Here is a 24,668-nt window from a genome sequence, read left to right as displayed (position 1 = left end):
TGAAGAGGCATAGAGAAGACCTCTGGGCTTCATCACTGTAAATCTGATTGTTTTGAAAGAACAGCAGGAACTGTCGTATTCCTACCATGTAGAGTAGATTTGATTTATGTAAAGGAGGTTACAAAGGTATTGTTTGACTGGTCTACCCCGAGCAAGGTCATCACGCCTAGATCTGTGCTTTAATATAACCACTTTAGTGGGACTAAATATAAAACCACCTGGAAGCAGGCAGGTCTTTTATTGGAGAAGGGACAGGTAAGTGTAATAAAATAAACAAACCTAATCACAATTGTTTCTTTACCTACACTCACATGTCCTCACTCTGTTGTGGGGGCTGCCATCTTCATCTGCTCCTCTTCCATGTTTTGGATCTTTGGCCACCTTGGGTCAACCTGGGATGACATAACTCCCACAAATGCACATGGGAGTCCAGCAGCCCCAGGGTATTTAATTGAAAAGAAGTTTGTGAACAGGCAAATAGGCAATGCTGAAGTAAAGCATTCTTATCTGTTCTGCAAAACAAATCCCGCCTGCAAAATTTGAAATGCAGAACTATAAGTTCGGCACTAACATTCCTTTAGGCTAGCTTGCGATGCTACATATGATGTGTGTGGGAACAGCATGGGAGGAACCCTCAATATCACATTTTTTTAGGTTGTGAAAAAAAAAAAAATCACATCTACATGTTGACAATTATTTGAACAACAACAGGCTCCAGCAAAACAAACTGTTTTTACCCAATTAATTTTTCATGTTTTTCAGTTTTATTACACAAAACATGTTTGCTATCTTTCATTTGGCAGATTATCTTTCAGTGGGTATTGTTTCCACTATGTTTTAAATAATAATAAAAAAATCAAGTGAAGCTAACTGGTGCTTAGCAATATACCATACATGATTCAACACATTTGTGCTGTTTAGCGCAAACAAAAAGTCAAAAATAAATTGGAAAAAAATTATTGTTGTAAACTAAATTATTCATACACATTTTTTTTTAATTAAAGAGCAGATATAAAACTATTTCAAATACTTACACAGCTAAAAAAATGTACATTTGCACCAAAAGCTTTGCTTGTGTATGGCTTTAATATAATTCATGTTATAGTAGCCCCAGCAACTAAAACCCATTCTGTCTTCCTTATTGCAGGCTTTGCTGAAGATTTTTTATGGAAAGCATGCTGGTGTTATATCGAAACAAATTCACTTACACCAGCTCAGGGACTTATTATGATTGCTTCATATGCGTTACTAAACCTTACAAACAAATACCATCCATATGCATATATCAGTATGGAATTGTTAATTAAAAATTCATTTATTTCCTAAATCAGTGCAGTTTAAAGAATCCCTTTTTTTTTTTTTTTTGGTCACGGTCCTCATGGTTCAAGGTTAATAGGAAACTGAAGTTGAAAAATATAGCTAAACTTTTTAATCAATGATTGAAAGGCTAACATATGATCAGTTGGCATCACTGAAGAAGATAAAGATCCATGTTATAAACAGCGGCCACAACAGTGCACACTTGAGGGGGGTGGGGGAGGTTGCTAACAGTACAGCATAGCAGAAAAGACCGTCTTTAAGTGTGCACACTATTAGCCATTTGGCACTCACTGTGTATTAGGTAGCAGCAAGATTGTAGAGACACAATTCATATGCACAATATAGGGATTCGCTTGCTTTTGTATTTTGACAGTGAGTCTGTCTTTTAAGACAAAATAAATCGCCGAATAGCAAATTCAAGAACGCAGACATTCCAGGAGAACAGTTTCCAATATATTCCCAATGATCAATTTTATTTCTTAGTGGCAAATATTAATTAAACGCCTTTCAAGACTAAAGTTTTTCCTCAGGTTTTATCCTCTTCTTATCCAAAATCTGCTTCTCAAACTGCTTTCTTTCTCTGAGCAAAACAAAAATTGTAGAAAAGCATTACATTTTAGCTAGCATGTATATTTTTATAGCACAATGATTGTTGATATTTTGTGTTACCTTTTACTGAGTAAAGGTCCCTGCAAAAATTTCTTTTCCGCTTTGTCATAACTCAAGCCTTCAGTAGCAGATATAGCAAAAATGACAGCCTGCACAAGACAACAATGAAATATTAACCTAATCAAGTGGCAACAGTAAGGTATTTGTAAAAAACTAACAGCTTAGAGCTATTAATGAATTCAGCAACCTGTGCCTTCAATTTCTACCTGTTCTAAATGGCTAGTGATGTCAGGTATTTTGCCCCTGTACGCAAATGACAACTATACATTGTCCCTAAATATGTTGCCCTACTGCAACCTTGAGTTTATCCGACTAGGAAAAATACCCTCCACCCTAATCCAGCAATATTCACTATGTAGCACCACTCTGAGCTGTACTGACTTTCTGCCAAAAATTGTCTAATTTTTACAGTGTATGCAAGCTGCAGACCTATTCAATGTTTTGGGGTGGCCCTTTTCTTCTATATGAATAAATTAGGCCATTATGTGCATAAGCAGTGTGAATCTGAGTGTTGAAGGTAAGTCACCTAGTGGGGTGCACTCAGAGGGTGTGAAAACCAGGAATGCAGTGTCCTTGTCACTTTGTGAGAAGACAGCAACACATCCTGATTATTATGGCATAAACTGTCAGTTCCATCCATCATATAGCAGAGATTAACAAAGAGCCATGGTAAAGTCCAGTCAGTGTGACAGCTATGGCTCACACCACTGATACAATGAAGAAATGTGTGTAAACATGGTACAAGGTACAGAAAGTAAGTTATTTGCAGGATCACTAGGTGAAATAAGAAGCTAGTCAAAAAAAAAAAAATTACATTGCTCTCACCTCATCAAACATTTGCTTTTTCTTTAGCTTTTGTTTTAGCAAACTTTTAGTTCCACATAGCTACAGTTGTACTCTAGGATAAACCTGTCCTGAGCAAAATTTGGGGGCCAACACTGACAACTTTTTTTTCTAATTAAAGCTAGTCACCTGAATGTTATGCTAAACCCCTGCTTCAATACATGCACATCATTGACCACAAACTGGTATGTATTAAAGTCAGAAGGTCGTCGAATGCCAATAATGAACATGGCAACCTCCATGTTCCTCTTAGGACAGTTTTTTTTTTACAGTTTTTTTTTTAAACTGCGAGGAGAGATCTGCATCAATGTTTCCAACAGTTGTCATTCATTCGCTTCTGGCTTGCTGGTATCAGGTACAGTTTTCCTGTGGATTTATATTCTTCAAGGTTGAATGATACCAAGTGTTCCTCCTCCTGTGTAAATACACCACTAAATGAATAAAGCTGAACCTCAGGCAAACAGCTATATACACAGCTGTATATAGCTGTATAATACTCAGATGAAATACAGAAATCTGTTTCACCACTCAATGCATTTGTCTTTCTGCCCATTCAGTCCTCAGATTTACACAGCTCTGCCACAAAGCAGACACTTACATGGCAGGACAGGGGACATGATGACTTTCCTGCCATTAAGTTGTACAACTAGGTCCTGTACCCCCCTCCAAGACAGTGACTGGAAAGTGAAAGAAAGAGGAGCAGACTGATAAGCTTGTTTCCCAACAAATACATTAAAAAACACATGCTACAATCTGCTAGAAGGCTTTAAAAAATATCAACTCTATGATAAAATTGGGAGATTTTACCTCTGGAAGCATCACCTCAAGAATGAATTTTATTTGATCGCCATTCATAAGCTTTTTTGAATGCCTGCTCATATTGTCACAAAGCATGTGCAGATAGTCCACCAACAGCTCCACCTGCTCTTCATCTTCAATATACGTCTCCAGGCACTCCAGTCTTTGGTTAGATAACTGGAACTTCTTTAACCAATGAGACTTTTTAACCCCTGTGAGGATAGCCTTCAGGTGATGTTCTGCCTGCTTATTCTTCACAATGCACTCTACCAGTTTCTCATTTGCTTTGTCTCTAGATGCCCGTGCCCGATCTGGAAGAATTTTTTTTTTTACATTTGAATCAATGTCTATTACTTCTGGCTTAGGGTCATGTATTTCTGGACATAGTGAGGGGAAATTTAATTTTGTTCCACAACACTCCTTTCTGACTGGGTAGCCTGAAACAGAGAAACATACAGCCAAAGGTTTACCTTTCTGCTGCTTTTTAAAACTTTAATATAGGGGTAAAATAACAGATTAGTAACATAGTAGGTTAGGATGAAAAAAGACATGTCTATCAAGTTTAACCACTAGGGAAATAATCATATCCCAGATATAAACCCTATAAGACATAGTTGGTCCACAGGAAGGCAAAACAAAACCCTGGTACAATTTGCTTCAACGGGAAAAAAAAATTCCTTCCTGATTTCATGAGGCAATCAGATGTTCCCTGGATCAACAGTCACTGGTATTTTTTCTTTAAAGCCTTAATACCCAGTTATATTCTGTGCTTCTAGAAAAACATCCAGCCTCTTTAAGCAATGTATAGAAGTTGCTGAAACTACTTCCTGAGGGAGCCTATTCCACATTTTCACAGACCTTACAGTGAAGAATCCCTTATCCGGAGATTAAACTTCTTTTCCTCCAGACGCAAGGAGTGCCCTCTTGTTCTTTGTAATGATCTCAAAGTGAATAATGGGGAAGAGAGTTCTCTATATGGACTGTTTTTTTAATATTTATACAGGGTGATCATATCCCCCCCTTAAATGTCTCTTCTCAAGGGAGAATAGATTCAGTTCAGCTAAACTCTCCTTACAGCTGAGCTCCTCCATTCCTTTTATTAATTTAGTTGCCCTTCTCTGCACTCTCTCCAATTCAACAATGTCCTTTTTGTGAACTTGTACCCAAAACTGGACTGCATAATCCAGATGTGTGTAGCATTAGATATTGCAGCTTGGCATTGCATGCTGTTATTAGGTCTATGATATACCAGAACCTTCAGATCCTTTTCTATTTCTAACTCCCCCAAATGTATCCCCCCTAGACAGTATGAAGCATGCATGTTTTTATCTCCCAAGTGCATAATTTTACATTTATCTATATTAAATGTCATTTGCCACTTGGCTGCCCAATCAAACAGTATATTCAAGTCTGCTTATAGATTTTTAGACATCCTGTATAGACTTAATTCAATTACATAGTTTGGTGTCATCTGCAAACATAGAAATGGTACTTTTAATCCCAAACTTTATATCATTTATAAAGATGTTAAACAGTAAAGGTTCCAAAACTGAACCTTGGGGTACACCTTAGAGCAGTCAGAGTATGACTCATTAATTACAACTCTTTGGATGCAATCTTTAAGCCAGTTCTCTATCCATTTACAGATTGACTTTTCTAAACCTATCGACCCTAACTTGCAAATTAATCGTCTGTGGGGTACAGTGTCAAATGCTTAAGCAAAGTCTAAGTACACTATATCAACTGCTATTCCACTGTCTACCTGTTTACTTACTTGCTCATAAAAAGAAAGTAAATTTGTTTGACAACTTCTGTCTTTCTTGAAGCCATGCTGAATATCACTTATAATATTATTTTCTAGCAGAAACTCCTCTATGTGGTTCTTTATCAAACTCTCCAAGACCTTTCCAACTATGGACGTTAAACTAATGGGTCTGTAGTTACCTGGTACTGACTTTGCTCCCTTTTTGAAGATAGGAACCACATTGGCTTTATGCCAATCCATCGGTACTTTTCCAGTGACTAAAGAGTCTCTAAAAATGAGAAATAATGGTTTTGAAATAATGGAGCTCAGCTCTTTGAGGACACATGGATGTAATCCATCTGGTCCTGGTGCTTTGCCAACTTTCATTTTTCCCAGCTGTTTCTCAATCATATCAATTCTGAACCATTGCGACTCATTAAAGGCAGTGACATTGCTATGAATTTAGACTTGAGCTCTGCCACTTTCCTTTGTGTACTCAGAGCTAAAAAAAAAAAAAAGTGTTTAGTAAATCTGCCTTGTCTTTATCCCCAGTTACCAACCCAGCAACATCCTTTAAGGGGCCTACATGCTCAGATCTGATCTTTTTGCTATTATTATATTTGAAAATTATTATATTTTTCTTTTGTAGAACAGACTTGAAACATTCACATTTCTGTTCTGTGTTCTTTGGGGACAATATTGTCTCCCAGTCCAAGTCACAGAGAGACGCCCTTAATAATGGAAAATTTGCTCTTTTAAAATTAAATGTTTTTATCTTTCCTGTTTTTGGTTCCTGTTCACAGCTTACATTAAATGAAATCATATTTTGGTCACTGCTACCCTGATTCTCTTTTATATGCACATTTGTTATAAGCTCTGCATTGTTAGAAAGAACTAGGTCCAGCAGAGTATCATTTCTAGTTGGGGCTTCTATAAACTGTACCATAAAATTATCTTGTATTAAGTTCACAAATTTCCTCCCTTTTGCTGTTCCTGTAGTGCCATTACTCCAGTCAATGTCAGGATAGTTGAAATCTCGCATGATTAAAACACTTTCACTTTTTGCTGCTTTTTCTATCTGTGCTAGTAGTCGATTTTCTATTTCTTCCTTAGCACTGGGAGGCCTAAAGCAGACTTCAATAATTCATTGTGTGGTGTTCAACCTCACATTCAACTCCACACATAATGCCTCAACCTCATTGCTTGTTCCATCCGGAATTTCTTCTTCCACATTCACTTTTAGATCACTTCTCACATACAGACACCACCACCTTTTCGTTTGACTCTGTCTTTACGAAAAAGAGTATACCCAGGAATATAGAGAGCCCAGTCATGCGAAGAACAAAGCCAGGATTCAGCAATACCAACTAAGTCATAATTCTCCTCACTCATTAAGGCTTCTAACTGCCCTATCTTGTTTGCTAGACTTCTAGCATTGGTGAACAGGTTCTTTGAACCATTGCTGCTTTTACTATCATTGTTTGCCAAATCCTTTTGTTTTTTAGTACAATTAGTACTGCACAATCCAATGTTTGTTTGTAACATGGGAAGCTCCTTACAATTATCCATAATCCTCCCCCCAACTATCCCCAATCCACCCTCCACTAGAGTCTAACCCCTTACAAACCTTTCTGCCACCTTATTTGACTGTCCCACCCCTCTCTGTCCTACTTTAAATATTCCTCCACCATTCCCCTAAATCTTTCCCCTAGCACAGCAGACCCCATTTCATTTAGGTGCAAACCATCTCTGGCATACAGACTGTACCCCAATTAAAAGTCAGCCCAGTGCTCCCAAACCGTTCCCTTTTGCACCAGGACTTAAGCCATGCGTTTAGCTGCCTTAGCTTCCTCTGCCTTTCCTGTGTTGCGCATGGCACAGGCAATATTCCAGAGAATATAGCCTTGAAGGTCCTTTTCTTCAGCTTGAAACCTTATTCCCTAAACTAATTTTTAAGGATCCTCCATCTTCCATCTATATTGTTATTGGTTGCAACATGGACCAATCCAGCTGGGTCCTGTCCAGCCCCTCCCAGTTTGTCCACTCAGTCCACCACATGCCCAACCCTGGCACCAGGGAGACAGCAAACCATTCAGTTGAAGGGATCCGGGTGACAAACTATTCTATTCGTCCTCCTGATCATAGAATCCCCTATGACTACCAATTGTCTTTTCCTTCCTGCGTTTCACTCCCCACCACTACTAGATGTGCTGCTCTTCCGGCTGTTAGGGGTAGCAGTAACATCTAGAGTTGCCACCACTGGGTCTGCCACCTGCACATCTTCACATAACTTTGCAAACATGTTGGGGTGCTCAAACACAGGGCTGGCCTTCCTTCTGGGGGCCCTTACCACTCCCTCTAGTTACATTATCTCAACTCCCTACATGCTCATCTTGATTAACCTCTCCACCCTCCACATCTAAAGCTATGTACACACGTCAGATTTTTGTCGGCCAATTATCGGGTGAAAATCTGCCGTGTGTACAGTCGTTGTTGTGTCGGTGTCGTCCATCGTCCAGACGACCGACCTACCGGATCCACGGACGATGGACGACAGCCGATCCTAATGAAAGGGAAGGGGAGAGCGCGCAGCAGGGTGCTGCTCCGTCGCTCTCCCCCTCCCCTCTCTATAGAGCATGAACGGTGCTGTATGTACAGCATCGTTCATGCATCGTGCACTCCCTTGTCGTTGGAAAGGATTGTGAAAGATCCTTTCCAACGACAAAAATTGGAAGTGTGTACACAGCTTAAGCCATTAACTGCCTGCTCAGGGAGCAGGAGACCCCTCTCAAGGTGATCCAGTAATTTCAGTGTTGCAATGCGCTTCTCCAGCTCTAATGCGAGATACCAGAAAGGCGACTTGCTCACATTTGTCACAGCGGTATTCACCAAGGAGCTGTTGCTCCATTTGTGCATGCATGTGGCAGACTGTGCACTGAACCAAACCAAACCTTCCACCTTGCTACCACTCATTTTCCCAATTACAATTTTTATTACCAAGGAGTTATAAACGTTTACTTACAGTTTGTGGTTACTATTAGGATTTAACTCTTTTGTTTTGAAATTCCTGTTTTTTCCAACTCCACTTGATTAAAAATCCACTTGATTCACAAGCCAAACAGCGAGCAAGCTCAAAATGAGTGCCCCAGGAACTTAAATCACCTTTAAAGCCTTGACCACTGCCCCTTAGAGGTCAGCAAGGAAAAAAAAGCTGTTTAAAACAAAACTGACAGTCAAGCAAACACAACTCCCAAATGCACAATATCAGACTCCGGTTTCTTCCAACTCCACTTGATTAAAAATCCACTTGTTTTACAAGCCAAACAGTGAGCTACTTACTAATTGCTGAGGTGCAGTATTCCAAGAAAGAACCAGAAAAAGAACTACAACCTGTGAAGAAAAAGCAGCATGAGGAAAATAATTATAGTGGTAAGAGGAAAGAAAGTGCAAGCAAAAATGTAACAGACAGAAGTATGTTACATAGTCTGAATGTCTGAGACAGAGCTTGTTATCACAGAAGTGATAACATTTGTGTTAACAACAGTGATAACATTTCTACCATTTACCATCTTCCCCATTCAGACCATCACATGATTTCCCAGAGTGAAAGAGGCAAAAATGCATTTAGTTTACATTTCAAACATTACTGTGGAAAAAAAGACAGCAAACCCTAGCACAAACACTAATTTTAGTGGAATTTTGGTTTGTGGTTTAGAGTCATTGTTCATAATGATAGAAAATTTTCTACGTTATTTCAACAAATGTCTGTTAAAACACTGTTGGTTATGTTAGTAATGTAAGATTATCAGCAGAAAAAGGCTGAAACAGTCTTTTCTGGATAACAATTGGTCCATGAATAGGCCGCCACTAGTAAAGCTGCGTACACACTTCCAATTTTTATCCTTGGAAATGAACGACGAACGAACGACGAACGATCGATTGGTCAAAAATCGTTCGTAAAAAAAGTAACCAACGACGCTGACGAACGAGAATAGTCGCTGGAAATGAACGACCGGACCGGCGGATCGGATTGGACGACGATCGTTTATCATCTATCGTGTGTACGGTCGTTCATTGATCGTCCATGGTCTGAGCATGCGTGATGAACGAACGTTCGTTCACTTCCTGTCGTGCATGTCATTTCCTGTATCGCTCAAACGATCGCATCTATTGTGTGTACAATATCTGCGAACGATCGTGTCGTTATCTGCATGTACAGGATCGGTGTTATACGATCGTTCGCCGATATCGTGCAGGATCGTTCGTTTACCAACGATAATTATTGGAAGTGTGTACATAGCTTAAGGCCAACAGACACCTACACAGATGGCTTGAAAAGAGAATATAGTCTACAAGCGTACTTTCCTGCTCCACTAGGAAAAGACAATCAATCAATGTTCATTTTAATAACTAAATATTTGCTAATAAAGCTAAGACAGTGTACAGATTGTAATGTGGGTGACCAGCTTATTGCTAGCTAAACAAGTGGTAAGCTTTCTCTTGTATTGTCCCAAAAGATTTCTCTTCATGGCTAGCATTACAAATGTAGATGGAAAAGGCACATACAACCTTCAGGATTCTGTCTCTTATTTACTTCAGGCATTTAAACTGAAAACATTTGGAAAATCAGACAGACACAGAGTTATCTAAAGCATTCCACAAACACTACAAATCAGAATGCAACATTACTTTTGCCAACAACTATGTAGGGCAAGGTCCTCCCTGAATAGATACAGATTGTTTGGATATTTAGATGGGACCTTATACCATGTATGCTGACCCTAAAGGGTATCTTTAATGTTTTTAAATGATATAGAAATGGAAAGTACAATGCTTATCACAAGGCTTTCAGCCTCCACTGTGTGAATAGCAATTCCTCAATTTCTGTGATCTGCCCTATAAATCTTTGCATTATTATTAAACAGGATTTATATAGCGCCAACATATTACGCAGCGCTGTGTCTGTCAGGTGGAGCTTAGCAAGGATGTACATGTGGTGAAATGGGATACATCTCAACCTCTCCAGCATTTTATAACAAGTTTGATATTTATGATACAGTACCATAAATTCTATGGTACACCATTCCCCTAACATTAATGGTAAAATTTATATTTAAATTTTAAAACAGCAATGTGGTTAAAACCTTCTTGGGTCCCATCAATAAACTATTATGTCCTAATGTTTCCTTAAACACTACTTCAAACTAAAATAACAGCATGTGTAAAGTCTAAACTTTTTGAGTTTTGGATAGAGTATTAAAACCCCCGTCAGATTTTAATGCCATCTGTGCCTCCACTGCCTTTGAGATAGGAAATCCAAAATTATACAGTTGTCACCAGATCTAAAACTGGTGACAAATAAAAGGATTTCTTTTACTTATCACCTCTGAAACACAAAATGTAATACAGTTAAGAGTCAGGGGGTTATATCCCTTGGTTAAACTTAAGGTGCGTACACACTTCCAATTTTTATCGTTCCAATCGAACGACGAACGATCGATTGGGCAAAAAATCGTTCGTAAAAAAGTAACCAACGACGCCGACGAACGAGGAAACTCGTTGGAAACGAACGACCGGACCGGCGGATCGGACGACGATCGTTGAACATCGTTCGTGTGTACGGTCGTTCGTTGATCGTCCATGTTCAGAGCATGCGTGATGAACGAACGTCCGTTCACTTTCCTGTCGTGCACATAGTTCCTCTATCGCTTAAACGATCGTATCTATTGTGTGTACAATATCTACGAACGATCGTGTCGTTATCTCTATGTGCAGGATCGGTGCTATACGATCGTTCGTATATATCGTGCAGGATCGTTCGTCGTTCGTTTTCCAACGATAATAATTGGAAGTGTGTACGTAGCTTAACACTTAAAAATAATTTCTGATAAAATGCAGCAATAGATATGCCTTACAAAACATATGTAAAGTACAGCAAGTAAGCTTACCAAGTCGAATTCTGTAGTCACATACTAAAGCATCACACCAATCAATAGACTTGCCATAATCTTTTCGAGCAATATCCTTAAAAAAACAAATCAAAATTTTGCAAACAACGCAAAATAGGAGAACTGAATAAGCAAGGGATACTGCTCAGTACTATGCATACTGCTCAACTGATAATCTGATAAGTGGGTTTAAAATTAGCGGCATTGTCCAGGTGATGGTGAAGGTGATGTTTACTGGATCTAAACCTAGCATTCTAATTGTCAGTTTTTTGATGCAAAAAGTGATCCAATTTTTTTTGCATATAAATTTGTGTTTATATTGTGGGCCTGTAATTCTTAGGATTAACTCCTGGGTATGATAATTATATTTATTTATTATATTATAATCATAAATGATAATATAATACATAATTTTAAATAAAAATGAAAAAATAGACAACAATGTAATCTTAAAATAAAATATAAAATGAATAAGATCATTTACATTGTAATCTGCTTTTAAATTTCCCTCCCGGACACCCCCTAAAATACATCACCACTCACATCACCTGGAAGATGTCACATCCTCCCGGGTGATGCGAGTGGGGATGTCCCGCCCGCCTCACACGGACGCTGCTGCTGCTCTGCATCTCCAGAGAGTGACCACCCCCGGAATTTGCTATTGCTGCTCGCATCTGCAGTGAGATGTGAAGCACAATGCAGAAGTCCTGCATTGTGCTTCGCATCTCACTGCTGATGCGAGCAGCGGCGTGGCCAGGACCTGGGTGGTATTTAAAAGCAGATTACTCAGTATTCTGCTTTTTTAAATTTCCCGCCCAGCCACACCCCCCGACAGACCGGCGCCCCGGCATCATAGCGGGACCATCTGATAGCCGCTGGAGCATGGGGCAAAGGTAAGGGGGGCTTCTAAATTTACCCCGAGTGAGACTCGGGATTACCGCTTTTTGCATGTAAAAGCCACCCTGAGTCACACTCGGGATTACCGCTTGGGGGGTTAAAAAGTCAATCCCTTTGTATAATAATGGTAATAGGGGGATTACATTTTGGCTATAATTTAAAATATTCCCTAGATATGAGGTGATTTTGGAGGCCAATGCCTGATGTTTAGTAGTGATCAAAACTTGGCTAGGCATCTGAAGAGATAAGCTGCATTCAAGCCATTAGATCATTTACCAATTGAGAACCCACGGCCTAATTTTACAACTGGGACCAAGATTACATAAAGGGCAAGCACTGGTAAGAAATGCTAGGTTGTTCTAGATTACTACAGGTTATTTTTTTTTCACCTTATGCTATCATAGATACATATTTTGCTAGTTTTTTTCTTTATTTAGAAATTAAATTAGATTTATACAGAAATTAAATACTTCAATTTTGCCTTCTTGATCGATTATCTTCCAGTTAGCCAGTAAACTGTGTTGGAAGTCTGGAGACACAACCAAAACGATCTAAGTAGAGTTTTTAGAGTCATCAACATGTATATTTTTTTTTCTTTCAATGTAAAGGTGCCAATGACTTTTAAATTACATTGTATAAAACATTTTTAAAAAGTGATAAATTAAATTTACTGCTGGCAGAAATACGCCACTATATGATGCACTAGCCTTCCATCAACTTACCAAAAGCTCCTGCTTCTGTGGGCAGTCATAATGCTTTAATGTGCGAAATGATACTAGGAAACTGGAAAAAGGAAAAGACCTATTAGTAGTTTCATAAGACTTTACAGAAAGCCACTATGTTAAAGAGGAACAATACTCAAAAACTAGTCTTTCAATTATTAATCTTTTCTTACTTACTTACTTGCACTAAAATGTCAGTCTTCCCTGGTGGCACTGGCTGAGTCAGCTTGTATCCATGCAATATATAATTTCTGAAGTGTTTAGAAGTGGACAGCTTGTGACTGGCAAGTTCACGTTTTCTTTCTTTTCTGACCTTCTCCTCCACCCACTCCCCCTCCCTCTGCACGGAGGGACGGAGCAGTTGCACTGGAGTAACATGAGAGTCCCAGGCAAATCTACATAATTAGGGCAGTGGAAGTGGATTAAAAACACTCCCACCACAGATGGCATTTCCCAGATTGCACCTCACCGCCTAGGCGGTGGGGAGACCTGGGGGTGTGGCTAGAACTCGTTATTTATTGTTTAACCACCTTGCCGTTAAGCCCGACCTTCGTTCGGGCACAAAAAAATTGCAAGGATGGTTAACCCCGAGATTTTTCCCATCCTTACTTACCTGGTCCCCCTGATAATATCTACTAGAACCCCTGTTCGGACATATTTCTGTAAGTTACAGGTCTACAATTTAAAAAAAAAATTTCATGAAAAACGATGGATCACTTTTGGTACAGAAATCTAGACCTCAGTGTAACGCTCAGGAGGTTAAAGATAAAAAGCAAGCTGAAAAAAAAAAAAAGTATTCAGATGTATATAACTTTGGCTTATGTTATCCATAAGCCAAGGTTGATTTTGTGAGTATAAGTACATTTAAAGCTTTTTTCATATATTCACTGAATGTGGTGGATTAAAACCAAAGTCCTATAAAATTAAGCGTAAGTGTGCACATCCTTCAGTCAGTGTACACATCCATTGGATTCTCTAGCCACGGGTGCCTCTTAGACATCTATGGTGGAAGATGGGTCAGTAGCATAAGCCAGCTAAAGTTACTAGACCTCTAGGTATCTTAAGTCTGAGATATAACATTTACAATCCTTGCCACTTATCAATAATGTTGGGGTTATTGTTATACATACATGGTGTTTTTTTGCCAGGCTTTAAAGGCCAACTCAACTCATCTATGAAAGTATGAAGAATAGCAGTGGAGTTAATAAGATGTGTAAACCACATAAATATATTCCCATTCTACTTCTGTTAAGTCCCAGATCAAGCAAGATATAGGTCTCATTTGTTAAAATCCTCTTTTTTTAGAATTGCCCCAGAAGTCGATGTTGACATTTCTAAGCCTCAGCAGGATAAAAAGAACATTGGATTGTTTAATGCTTCTAACAAAATTTTTGAAAGCTTTCTAACTGAAGCTTTCTGGAGCTGCCAATTACAAGAAAAAAAGTAGAAAGATAGCGGCTCTTTATGGCAGAAAATGCAGTGCATGAGCCCAGGACGTGCCTGGGCCCAGGTATCTTTATCGTTATTTTTCAAAAACTTTATCCACCCACCTACAAACAAACGGAAGTAGCCTGATTCAAATAGTAGCATAGATCAACAAGATAGGCATTGTAATTCATGCACACGCAGTACACTCAGTAGGTAGATTTTCTCATTTAAGGATGAGCTGCTGGCAGCTCGAGTCCTGGTTTTGACGGCTGCCACCAGCTTCCCCCCATACCTCCTCACACAACAGTAAGTAATGATTTTACTAGGGCACCTAACCACAGAGTTTCTACCTAATTTTCTAAAGATACTTAATCCTTCCTCTGTCTTCCTTTTACTTGGAAGCACCTCTCAAATAATCCTAATTTTCGAAAGTATCCGTTACACTGCATACAAGATTCAACACATATCTTCTGAGGTATGTTTTTTTATGAAACTTTAAAATTATACTTGATTATTATTATATTTGATCATTACTTTAAACTATAAAATAAAACCATTATCATTTTCTCATTGATCTATCATAGGTTGAAGATACATAAAAAAATACATAAATTTAAATTGTAGGTACGCCATCTTGTGGATTAAATGTATATTGCATATTTAGGATAGATTCTGTGATGCTATAAAAAAATATATATAAAAGAACTTAATTTTATATATTTCTAGATACCCCCATCTACTAGAACTGGATTAATAATTTATTGTTACATTTCAATTCTTACATCATTAAGATAGCCATCTAAGTAAGAATTATATTTCCTAAATATTTTCTTTATCCCAATACATTAACATGTTTATTCACATTTGCGATTATTTTTCACATGAAATTGTAGAATCTCCAAATCGAGCCATTTCCCCCTTTTCGTGACTTTTTCTGGGTTGAATGTACTCTCCCACCTTCCTCCCGTGAGGTCAATATACCAAGTAAGTCAAGACTATTTGGATGAATTTGCTTATTTTAAAACTGTCAAAATTGTAAGAATACTGTGGAAATTCTATTCTTTATTATCATTAATGTAATTTCTAGGGTCTTGGCAATCTCCTGAGGAAGCCCATTTAGGGCGAAACGTGTCGGGAGAGACCATAAGTACAGGACTGACCCACATCTTGGACTTTTTAGTAGTGAGAGTATTTTATAGAGTCATGGTTAACATTGGCATGGCCTTTTTTTAACAATTATGTTTCTAAGAAGTATATGTTTTAGTAAATGAAATAAAAGGTTTTATGTCATGCTAGATTCATTTTCTGCCATAAAGAGCAGCTTTCCACCTTTTCTCTAGTGTACTAGTGGCTCGGCAACCACCTAAAAGTAATCAAAAAAGTATCAAAAGCTTTTTTTTGGGGGGGGTGGGAGGGGCTAGGTTACACTGGCAGTTGTAAAAGCAGATGGTTATAAGCTGTAAACATATTTCACTTTTGCTTCAAGAAAAAAAAAACTAATTTCAAATGAATAGGCCCTTGGAGGTCTACTTTTAATTGGTCAAAAGAAAAAAAATCATCATCTTACATTTACAGATTTCACAGAGCAGCTTTGTTTACCTTTGCTTTTGAGAATCAGGATTAGAAAGACACTCTTCCACAAATATTATTGAGGCCCGCTTTTCTTTGGGTCGCACTGATTTCACCTGATACAAATAAAACAACTGTAAATGTATGGCCTCTGTCAGAATTGGACATATAGTTGACGTTGTTACATATAAAATAGGATTAGGACATGCGACACTAAGAACCTTACCAACGATGGCCAATAGGGGTATCGCTGAAATTTACACCAGACAAATGATCCCCGCTCAAAGGAAGCTGGTTCTGGCAAAAAAAAAAAAGTTTATGACTGCAAATAATTGTAAACTGATGATTAAGTATTATTAACAAGCAATTTTATAAATATACTTCAGCTTATGATACCTTTCTTCAGTTCAATGACAGGAAGTTGAACATCTTCCTCTGTATCATCATTTGGATACACATCTGGAATAAAATCAGATTCTGGAGAACTACACTCCATAGATAATTCTGAGGATAATAAATCTGGAAAAAAAAAAAACATAAGATTTAGGAAGTCATTACAACATTTGCATTTAAGGATGCTCTTAGAACATGAATAGAAAAATTGAGAGAAAGGAAACTTAAGTAAACTTTGGGATTTCTAAACAGTTTAGGGCCAGTAAATAGTGCAACCAGACCAATATGTGGCAAGATGTATATATAATTCTCTGGGACTTCACTACTAGCTTAAGACCAGGATATTTCAAACCTAAAATTATTACCGACCCACTCAGTAATAGTAAAAGTTTTTATTATATACTGTATTTAATGATCAACTTTAAAATAGAACAGAATATGAGTGATACTAACAAATAATTGCATGCAAGAAAAGGAAACACGGTGAAACTATGTTTGGTTAAATTGAGCCCCACCCATGAGACTTAACAACCACAAAAAAATAATTTGTGCCTACCGTGGTTATTAAAAAAAAAAAAGTCACATACCTTGTTACCTACAATCTGATAAAACAACCAGATCAGCAGTGAAACTTAGAGATATTCTACAGCCAACCAAATATGATAATTTTCTCAGGTGTACATTAAACATCAGACATATTGGTGCTGAAAATCGAGTCATGTGTACCAAAGCTCAATCAATTCAGAATGAAATTTTGATTGAAAGGGCAGACTAACACATGTGTATGCTCCATATTTTGGGACTTATCAATTGCCAACTAGAAAATTGATCTGAACAGTTGGTCTAGCACAAAAAGGATCAAATGATGTGCACTAGGCCCTACGAGTTGGATATAGTTAACTACAAAAGGTTAAAATATGCATACAATATAAACAGATTTACAGGCCCTCATATTATAGAGTTTTGGTAAATTTAAAAGCATCAGTAAGAGATTGCATAATTAGAAACATTTAATTTACTGAATATTTTCAGTATTTTGTGACACTGACAGGAAACCAAAAATTCCATACATATATTTACCATAATATTACTGTTCTAGGTAATCAGTCCAGAGTATGTCATTTATGCTACATTCATGTTGCAAGCTTTTACCTGTTTCAGTGAAGCTAAAGTCTGGTAAAGGGAGACGGTTGTATTTGCTCTTTCTGTGGGAATCCATTTCTTCTGTATCACATCTGACCTGCTGTATGGAGGAATCTACCTGTATGTTGTCCTTTTTTATAGGCTGTGGAATAAGGTGCTGGGGAATCCCATTTACTTTCCTTGCAATATCTTCATCTGTATCAGATGACATAATAGTATGTGTCTCCTTTTCAGAGGGAAGGCTTCCAAATCTGTCCCTTGTAACCCTGCCTTTTCCAGATTTGTGCTCTCCTGCAATACTGTTTTTACCAGACCCAGTTTTACATGTTGCCTTTTTCCCACCTGGAAGACTGCTTTGTTCACTGCTTGAGCCTTCCACACTTTTTCTTTTTCTTCCATCACCTAAGTCTTTTACCTTGGTGGACTTTTGAATTTTGGGCTTGTCTGATATCTTTAGACACACAGAGTGTTTAGTTCTGATTGCATCAATGGTGCCCGAAGCTTTCTTACATATAAAGTTTTTGTTTGAAGAGGTACATTCATTTTCCACCTCAAGGTTTTCTGCTTTTCTACAGGATTCAGAAGCAGCCGCATCTCCGTCATCTTCTGAGAATTGTGTTCTTCTTACCTCTTTTAGGAGATTCATTGCTTTGCTTAGTGCACTTCGATATGTTAGTTCCTCAGGAGTAACTTTCAGATTTTCAGACCTGTCTGCAGGAAAAAAAAAAACATGCCCTTAGAAATACATTGTACAAATATTTGCAGCATAAATTATATTATTTAACATAAGAAAATGTTGGAAAGAAGCCCTGCAGTGAATACAGGACACAGGTTTGCATTAATAAAATTAATATATTTAATATTAATAAAATTCGACAATATTGTGCACACCTTGTGTTTTTTTTTTGTTACCTGCTTTTATTCATGTGCAGTTTGGATTATACTTCATCAAGCAAACCATAACCCCTCCCCAAACATCTCTACAACAAAAGATAACACTGCAGTGCTCCTACAAAGGCAGACCACAGCTAGATCAGTAGCTCAGATCAGGTATGGATTTAAATGTGTATGAAAACGAACAAATGTAATTTTTTTTGACCATGGAACGTGGAAGTCAAATTAATGCAACAATGTGTCTGGATTCTAAATAGGAAAATATGTTTACTTAAAGAGTAAGGCCAAAAGGTCTTTGTTTTAGATTTAGATAGGCAGGATTTTAGAGCAGAGCTGAATCTTCCATAAGGCAACATTCCCTGATCTGTGGATGTCCAGGAAGCCATATACAACCCTCTATGCTCCTGCAGTAAACTATGAGGCTTGCATAATTATTTAAAGCTCTTGAACCTGCAGTTGGTTTCCGATGGGGTTGTGCTGGTACACACAAAACATATAGGGCGATTCTGCATACCGATTGCAAGCCTCATTAATGTCTATGGACAGGATGGGGTTCCAAAACTGCTTCCTTGCCTACGGACCTCTTCTGCCTAATCTGTCTCTGGAATAGAGAAGGAAGGGTTAAAATCCATTTTTTTTTTGCTGCATACAGTATGCCCTGCTGAAAATATTTTTTTTAAATAACTTGCTGTCTTGGAGGCACAGCAGAAAAATCAATGCAAAGTGAACAGAAAAACAATCTTAAAGAGTTGTCAGAGGAACAGGAGTTCCCATTCTAATGTTCTTTACCTTACCGATTGCTCTTGTGACAACTCCAAAGATTTGCTTTAACTTTCACTTTCTGTTTTAGTGACAATGTTCAGCAGGAAAAAAGAGTGAAGCCACCAATTTTGCCCAGTCTATCTAACTAGCCTAAAAAAATACATAAAATCTAAATTTACATGCACTTTAATAAACAAAAACACAATAAAAAGACCAAAACTAAGCAATATTTAAGGACCCCACAATTCAATTAGGCAATGTTTAATTACATATTATTACAAATATTAAACTAGGTTATGAAAAAAAAGAAAATCTGTACAGTAGCCACTCCAAATATAACGATGACAGAAGCTGTTCAACGAGATGGACAACTTGAACGCACAATGTCATCAACTGTTTAGTAGGTAGTGACTTGACAAGTTGTAAAACATAATAAATTTTCACCTAGATCTTCACTAATATTCTGCAGCTCAACCATAAGAAATGGTTTTATATCGATGTACTTTACAGATATCCTGTGAATAGAAAAAAAAACATTACAAGAACAACGAAGCAGGATAATGCAAAGTCTTACATAAATGTAAAGTATTTCTAGGTAAAATGCAGCTCAAATATGCCAGTGATGGTCTTTATATACTGCAAATCCATTCCTTAAGTATGAAGAAATCAAATGACAAACTATGTTTCACAGCTCTATTAAGTGCTTTCCACCCTGTTCACATAGTATAAGCCAAAAACAACAGCTGTTAAGGGTCAGATGGCTATAGGTTCATTATTTCAGCTTTGGATGCTGATAAATAATAGTATGGAGAAATAAGCTTAACACTGTATGGTAATTCTTTTTTAAACTGGTCGATACTCAACTGTTCATTCTCTTCAAATATTTCTACTTTCAACTTGCAGTTCTTGGATAAGGGTTTCTTCAATTTTGTTAAAACCTTAACCATGTGGGTAAAAAAAAAAAAAACACAAAATTATTAGGATACAAAGTTTCATCTTAATATGTAAAATGTACTAGCTGATAGCAAATCATAACAATTTATCATGAAGCTCAGTTTGTTTCCATAGAGAAACAAACAAGCTGCATTTTAAACAAGCTGCAAGAGTTTATAGGGTATTGCCACACATGATAAAAAAGGGAACTGCAGGAGAATTCTTTTAAATGTATATAACAATCAATAGTTTAACCTTTCATTTCAATAACAAATATTTTTGAAAGGGTATATTCTCTTCCTTTATGTAGCAATTTTCCCATCATTATTTTGGTCATGTGAACCTACTGTAAAGCAAACATCTGCTGGAACGTAGCAGAACCTTTCCTGAGCTGTGTAAACTACAGTGTTCCCTTTTAGTAGTATGGCAGTTCTTTATAGAAATGCATTTTATGTAACTATTCAGTGCAAGGTAGGACACAAGCACATTCTTTGCTTAGATGTCACTTCAGTAGTAGTAACCTTGTTTAAGACACAAAGGGGACTAGAGCATTTTTTTATTTTTAAACTGTTTTGGATGTTAATAGCTGTTGCAGAGTAAAAAACAAATGGTTGCTCACTCCCATTTTAAAGAAAGCATTTTTTCTGAATAATGAAATGAAAAAGAAGTCCAATTAAAGACTCATGACAATGAAACGTGCAACTGTTGTCAAGTTCTCCTTAACAGGTCCAGTCACAGCTTTGCATGATGTTATACAATAAGTTCATCAATAAAACTGGTACTTTTGTTTGGTGTTATGTGACTACAAACCTTTGCAGGCCAAAAGCGACTCTTCCACTTACAGAAGATGTAGGCTGGAAAATCCATAGTTCATCCTCACCCAAGTTTGTTGATAAGCCTTTACAATAAAATAGGTGTCAATATACAACATAAACCCTGGATAATGTTTTAAAATGATATTGCACTAAATTTCAATCCTTCCCTGTAATACCACATTTTAAACATGTATAAATACATACGGGTGGCCGTAGTGCTGCAGGTCAATTGGCTATAATTACTTTTAATATAGTTTCTGCTGCCCCTAGCCCCTCCTGCCCCTCCCCAAACTTGTTAATTTTTTAGGATTCAAAAAGCATCCTCAATGAGTGGACACAGGTCAGGGGAGGGGGGATAAAAGAGAGAGAGAGTTAGTTTTGCTCAATACTTAGTTTTGATTAGAACCTAGTTTATTCTAAAGAAGCATGAATATGTTTATCAGAAATATGTATAGGTGGCCAAGATTTTTTTTTCCATAAATATTTAAATATTATAATCAAGAAGAACTGCATGCAGTCTTGTCTCTATTCCTTTACCTTCAACTAACTATTTAAGGCTTAGTCTACACGGACTGTTTCCCCAGCGTTTAACCTGAGGCTTTTAAAGCCCTTGTTTGAAGTCCCCATGCATTCCAATGGGCTAATCTACACCAGGACGTTTCCTTCAGGCACGTTTTTGAGCTTTATTTTAAACGTTGCTTGCAACGTTTAAAAAATTAAAACGCTGGTAAATCGCGGGAAAACGCTGGAAATCGCGGGAAAACGCGTCCATTGATTTTAATGGGAGCGTTTTCCTGCGTTTATGCATGCTAGAAATTGTCAATAAAAAAGCTTCCATTGATTTCAATGGAGGCTTTTACAAACGTTTTAACAATAGCCTGTGTTCTGTGTCACTATTCTATGTGTCATGCATGAATAATTACATGTACTATGCTGTTAAAAATTAACACCTATGCCTGGCACGTGTGAAGATTGTCTGCCATTGTGTTTGCTTTTTGTGCTTTTCACACCTGCAAATGTCATTCATTATCACTTGTGTAGTCATTGTCTTTAATTGTGCTTCACTTTGCACTCTTTTCACTCTTTTCTGTGTATACTGTTACATTTGTCACTGTACTGTTGCATGATCACATTATCACATGTATGCAGGGATGTATGTACTTCCTGTACTTGCAGAAATCACTGCCCAGGGTTACTGTTCAAGTGCTAAACGCTTGTAAAATCGCGGTAAAACGCGGATAAACGCGGCATAGACGTTTTTCAGCTTTTTCCAGCATTTAAAAAAAGTTTTAAAACGTTAGAATAAGTGCATAAAAACGCTTATAAACGCAGTAGGAACGTTTACATGCCTTTTTACAAAACGTCCATGTAGACCCAGCCTTAAGGACAACCAGTCTTTATAATATGAAATCAGAACCCCTTGATCCCTGGCTAACTAAATAGTGCTCCATACATCCCAACAACTTGCTCACCTCCCAACCAGTTTTTCACTAACCATTTTGTAATCTGTTCTTTTCGATTGTTTCTGACATCACAATAATATACAAACCTTAGTTCTTTTGCATTACAATGTGGCTAAATGCAAGTTCCTCCTGCATAAAGTGTAGTGATCTTCCCATACCCTACAGGAGATGGTGGTGAAACATGGAGGACCTTTAAATAAAGCAGTCAGAAAAAAAACATTGGTTTAGCACTGCATAACTGCAGCATGTCTTGTGGGTTAAAATGTAATCAAAGCTATTTTTTTTTTTTTTTAGGATTTGGATTAAGTGGCAACAGGTTGGAAAGAACCCCTGTGATATTTTTAATGATGTCCCTCTTACAAAGACTTTCGTTCCTTCTAATTGACCTGTTCAGCAATGTCACCAGGAATAAAAGGTAAATCCAAAATTCTGAACTGCTACCAAAACAGGGATGGGGGAAATAAAATCTACCATCGTGACAATGGTCCAAAACAGAATTCCTCTCACATTAAAAACATATCCTGTCACATCTTGTTCGGCCTGAAAGTCAGGAAATTAAGGAAAATCTCCCAAATGCGACACTGATGTCAAAAGAAACAAAAGTTTTAGCCCTCCCAACTCTGCAAAAAACAAAAACAAAAATTTAATAGCTATAGATATGCTTAAAGCAGACATTCCACTAACAAAATATGACCTGGTAATCCTTGTCTGGTTAGTATTGTGGTCCTCTTCTTTTAATACAGCTCAGGTGTTCTGGATTTGCTTTATCTGAATGCTTGTTTTGGTTTTTGATTTTTAATAACCAAGCTTGTCTTTCCTCGCTCCTTCATCAGCACTGACATCTTCATCTGGTCTTCTCTTGGGTTTGGGGCTGTCTTGTGATAGAAGTTCATTCATTTTCAGCAGCAAACTATACTGGGATCATACACTGAAGTACACATGCACATTTCAGTGTACATTACAGGACAGATCGTGACTAGGCAGGCAAGTTTTTTTTTTTTTTTTAATGATGAATAGATATTACCTATCCTTTCCGCAATGAAGACTCTTTCCGCAAAGAAGTACGATTTTTTTCATTTTTTAGTTGTGGTTTAAAGTGCAACTAAAGTCTCACTTTGAAAAAGTGCATAATCCGGCAGGTGGTAGTTGCAGAAAGGCATAGGTGATGTCCTATCTGCAATAACCATATTTACCTGCCTGATGAGTGCCTAGCTGTCAAATTTTGCATCCATGGAGACAGCCCGCCCACTACCCGGAGCCTAGAAATTGTACAGGGGATGTGGTCCGCAGCTCTGGCCGGTGCATCCCCCCAGCGGGGTCCTTCTCCTGACCCCGCTCGGGGGGTACACCAACCAGAGCCACGGACCCCCTAAATTTTCTTGCGGACCACCAGTTGGAGACCTCTGATTTAACACATGAGACCGAGAAAATCTTGTGACTGAAAAGAGGTACTGCAAAGAACAGCTTCAGACTAAAGGCAGGTATTGATACCTGTGCCAATTTTTTAAATTTTTGGAGGCATTTAAAAGGTAAAAGTGTAGCCGAGATTTGGTATTTTAGTTACATCAATTGCAAAAAAAAATATTTATATATATCTGATTTGCATACAACAGAGCTGCTCCTAATGTTGTCAGAAAATACCAGTCAAAAATCCCAAACAAGCTGAATGCAGCATCTCAGGGAGACAACTCTGATTCTACTAAAGCAGCATTGTCACCAAAAAAGCAGAGGAAAGATGGAGTTTGACAAATATTAAGGTGTCTATACACTTTATCTATTTTTAATGCATACATTCTACACAGTACCATTGTATATTAGAGAAAGTGAAAGGAAACTTCAAAAGTACAGGAAGTGCTGGTACACACCCCCTATGTAATCCATGTGACGGGTTATACATGATCACCAATCCACTATTTCAATAACTGATAGAATGAGAACGTATGTGTGTGTATGTATATATAAATATATATACATACATATATGATATATATCGGTTATAAACTCACGTACAGTACACAACTTTACCTATAGAACAATAAATACGACACTGGAGTCCCCTGTCACACTCATAACTCGCCATAGAACTGAAACCATGAATTCGGCTTCCATCACACTCATCACAATAGTAGTGCACCACACACAACTACATACCCGGCCGCACACACTGCTCGCACACAGCCAGCCTGCCTCCCTTCCTTCCTTCCTTCTCATACATACACACACACACAGCCTTTCTGATGATTGGCAGAGAAAAACCCGCCCACTCTCACTGAACAACATTCAAACCAACCAGCCTAAACGTCCAAGAATCTAAACGTCGAGGAGTG

At 37.8% G+C, this 24,668-nt stretch overlaps 1 protein-coding gene across 8 annotated transcripts; it reads right to left on the bottom strand.

Moving 5' to 3' along the window:
- Positions 1-1,751: 1,751 nt before the first annotated feature.
- On the bottom strand, positions 1,752-24,560 carry PWWP3A (PWWP domain containing 3A, DNA repair factor). Of its 8 annotated transcripts, XM_072404834.1 has the most exons (16): positions 24,493-24,560; positions 22,428-22,531; positions 20,906-20,961; positions 19,995-20,068; positions 19,575-19,645; positions 18,883-18,969; positions 17,484-18,185; positions 16,335-16,457; positions 16,165-16,235; positions 15,969-16,054; positions 12,942-13,002; positions 11,323-11,398; positions 8,714-8,764; positions 3,640-4,067; positions 1,990-2,078; positions 1,752-1,900 (listed from the first exon to the last, which is right to left on the bottom strand). In XM_072404834.1, exons 6-16 carry the CDS (start codon positions 18,896-18,898, stop codon positions 1,834-1,836), a joined length of 1,770 nt encoding a protein of 589 aa, XP_072260935.1. In that variant the 5' UTR covers positions 18,899-18,969; positions 19,575-19,645; positions 19,995-20,068; positions 20,906-20,961; positions 22,428-22,531; positions 24,493-24,560; the 3' UTR covers positions 1,752-1,833. The 8 variants fall into 8 exon arrangements, 7 of the variants coding, with proteins under 7 accessions (XP_072260935.1, XP_072260930.1, XP_072260933.1 ...); XM_072404829.1 differs by lacking the exon at positions 18,883-18,969 and having other exon boundaries at positions 20,874-20,961; XM_072404832.1 differs by lacking the exon at positions 18,883-18,969 and having other exon boundaries at positions 3,640-3,941; positions 20,874-20,961.
- Between the last annotated feature and the right edge of the window lie 108 nt (positions 24,561-24,668).

This window comes from Pyxicephalus adspersus, chromosome 3 (genome assembly GCF_032062135.1).
Source record: "Pyxicephalus adspersus chromosome 3, UCB_Pads_2.0, whole genome shotgun sequence".
NCBI classification, from domain to species: Eukaryota; Metazoa; Chordata; class Amphibia; order Anura; family Pyxicephalidae; genus Pyxicephalus; species Pyxicephalus adspersus.
Note: the sequence above shows the minus strand (reverse complement) of the source record. Positions and strands in the feature narration are given on the sequence as shown.

Coding starts and splice junctions, on each gene's coding strand:
- PWWP3A (XM_072404829.1), bottom strand. CDS start 20,930: ATGGATTTTCCAGCCTACATCTTCTGTAAGTGGAAGAGTCGCTTTTGG. Junction 18,186..19,574: donor GAATATTAGTGAAGATCTAG/GTGAAAATTTAT, acceptor TTTTTCCTGCAG/ACAGGTCTGAAAATCTGAAA. Junction 4,068..8,713: donor ATACTGCACCTCAGCAATTA/GTAAGTAGCTCA, acceptor TCTCTGTTTCAG/GCTACCCAGTCAGAAAGGAG.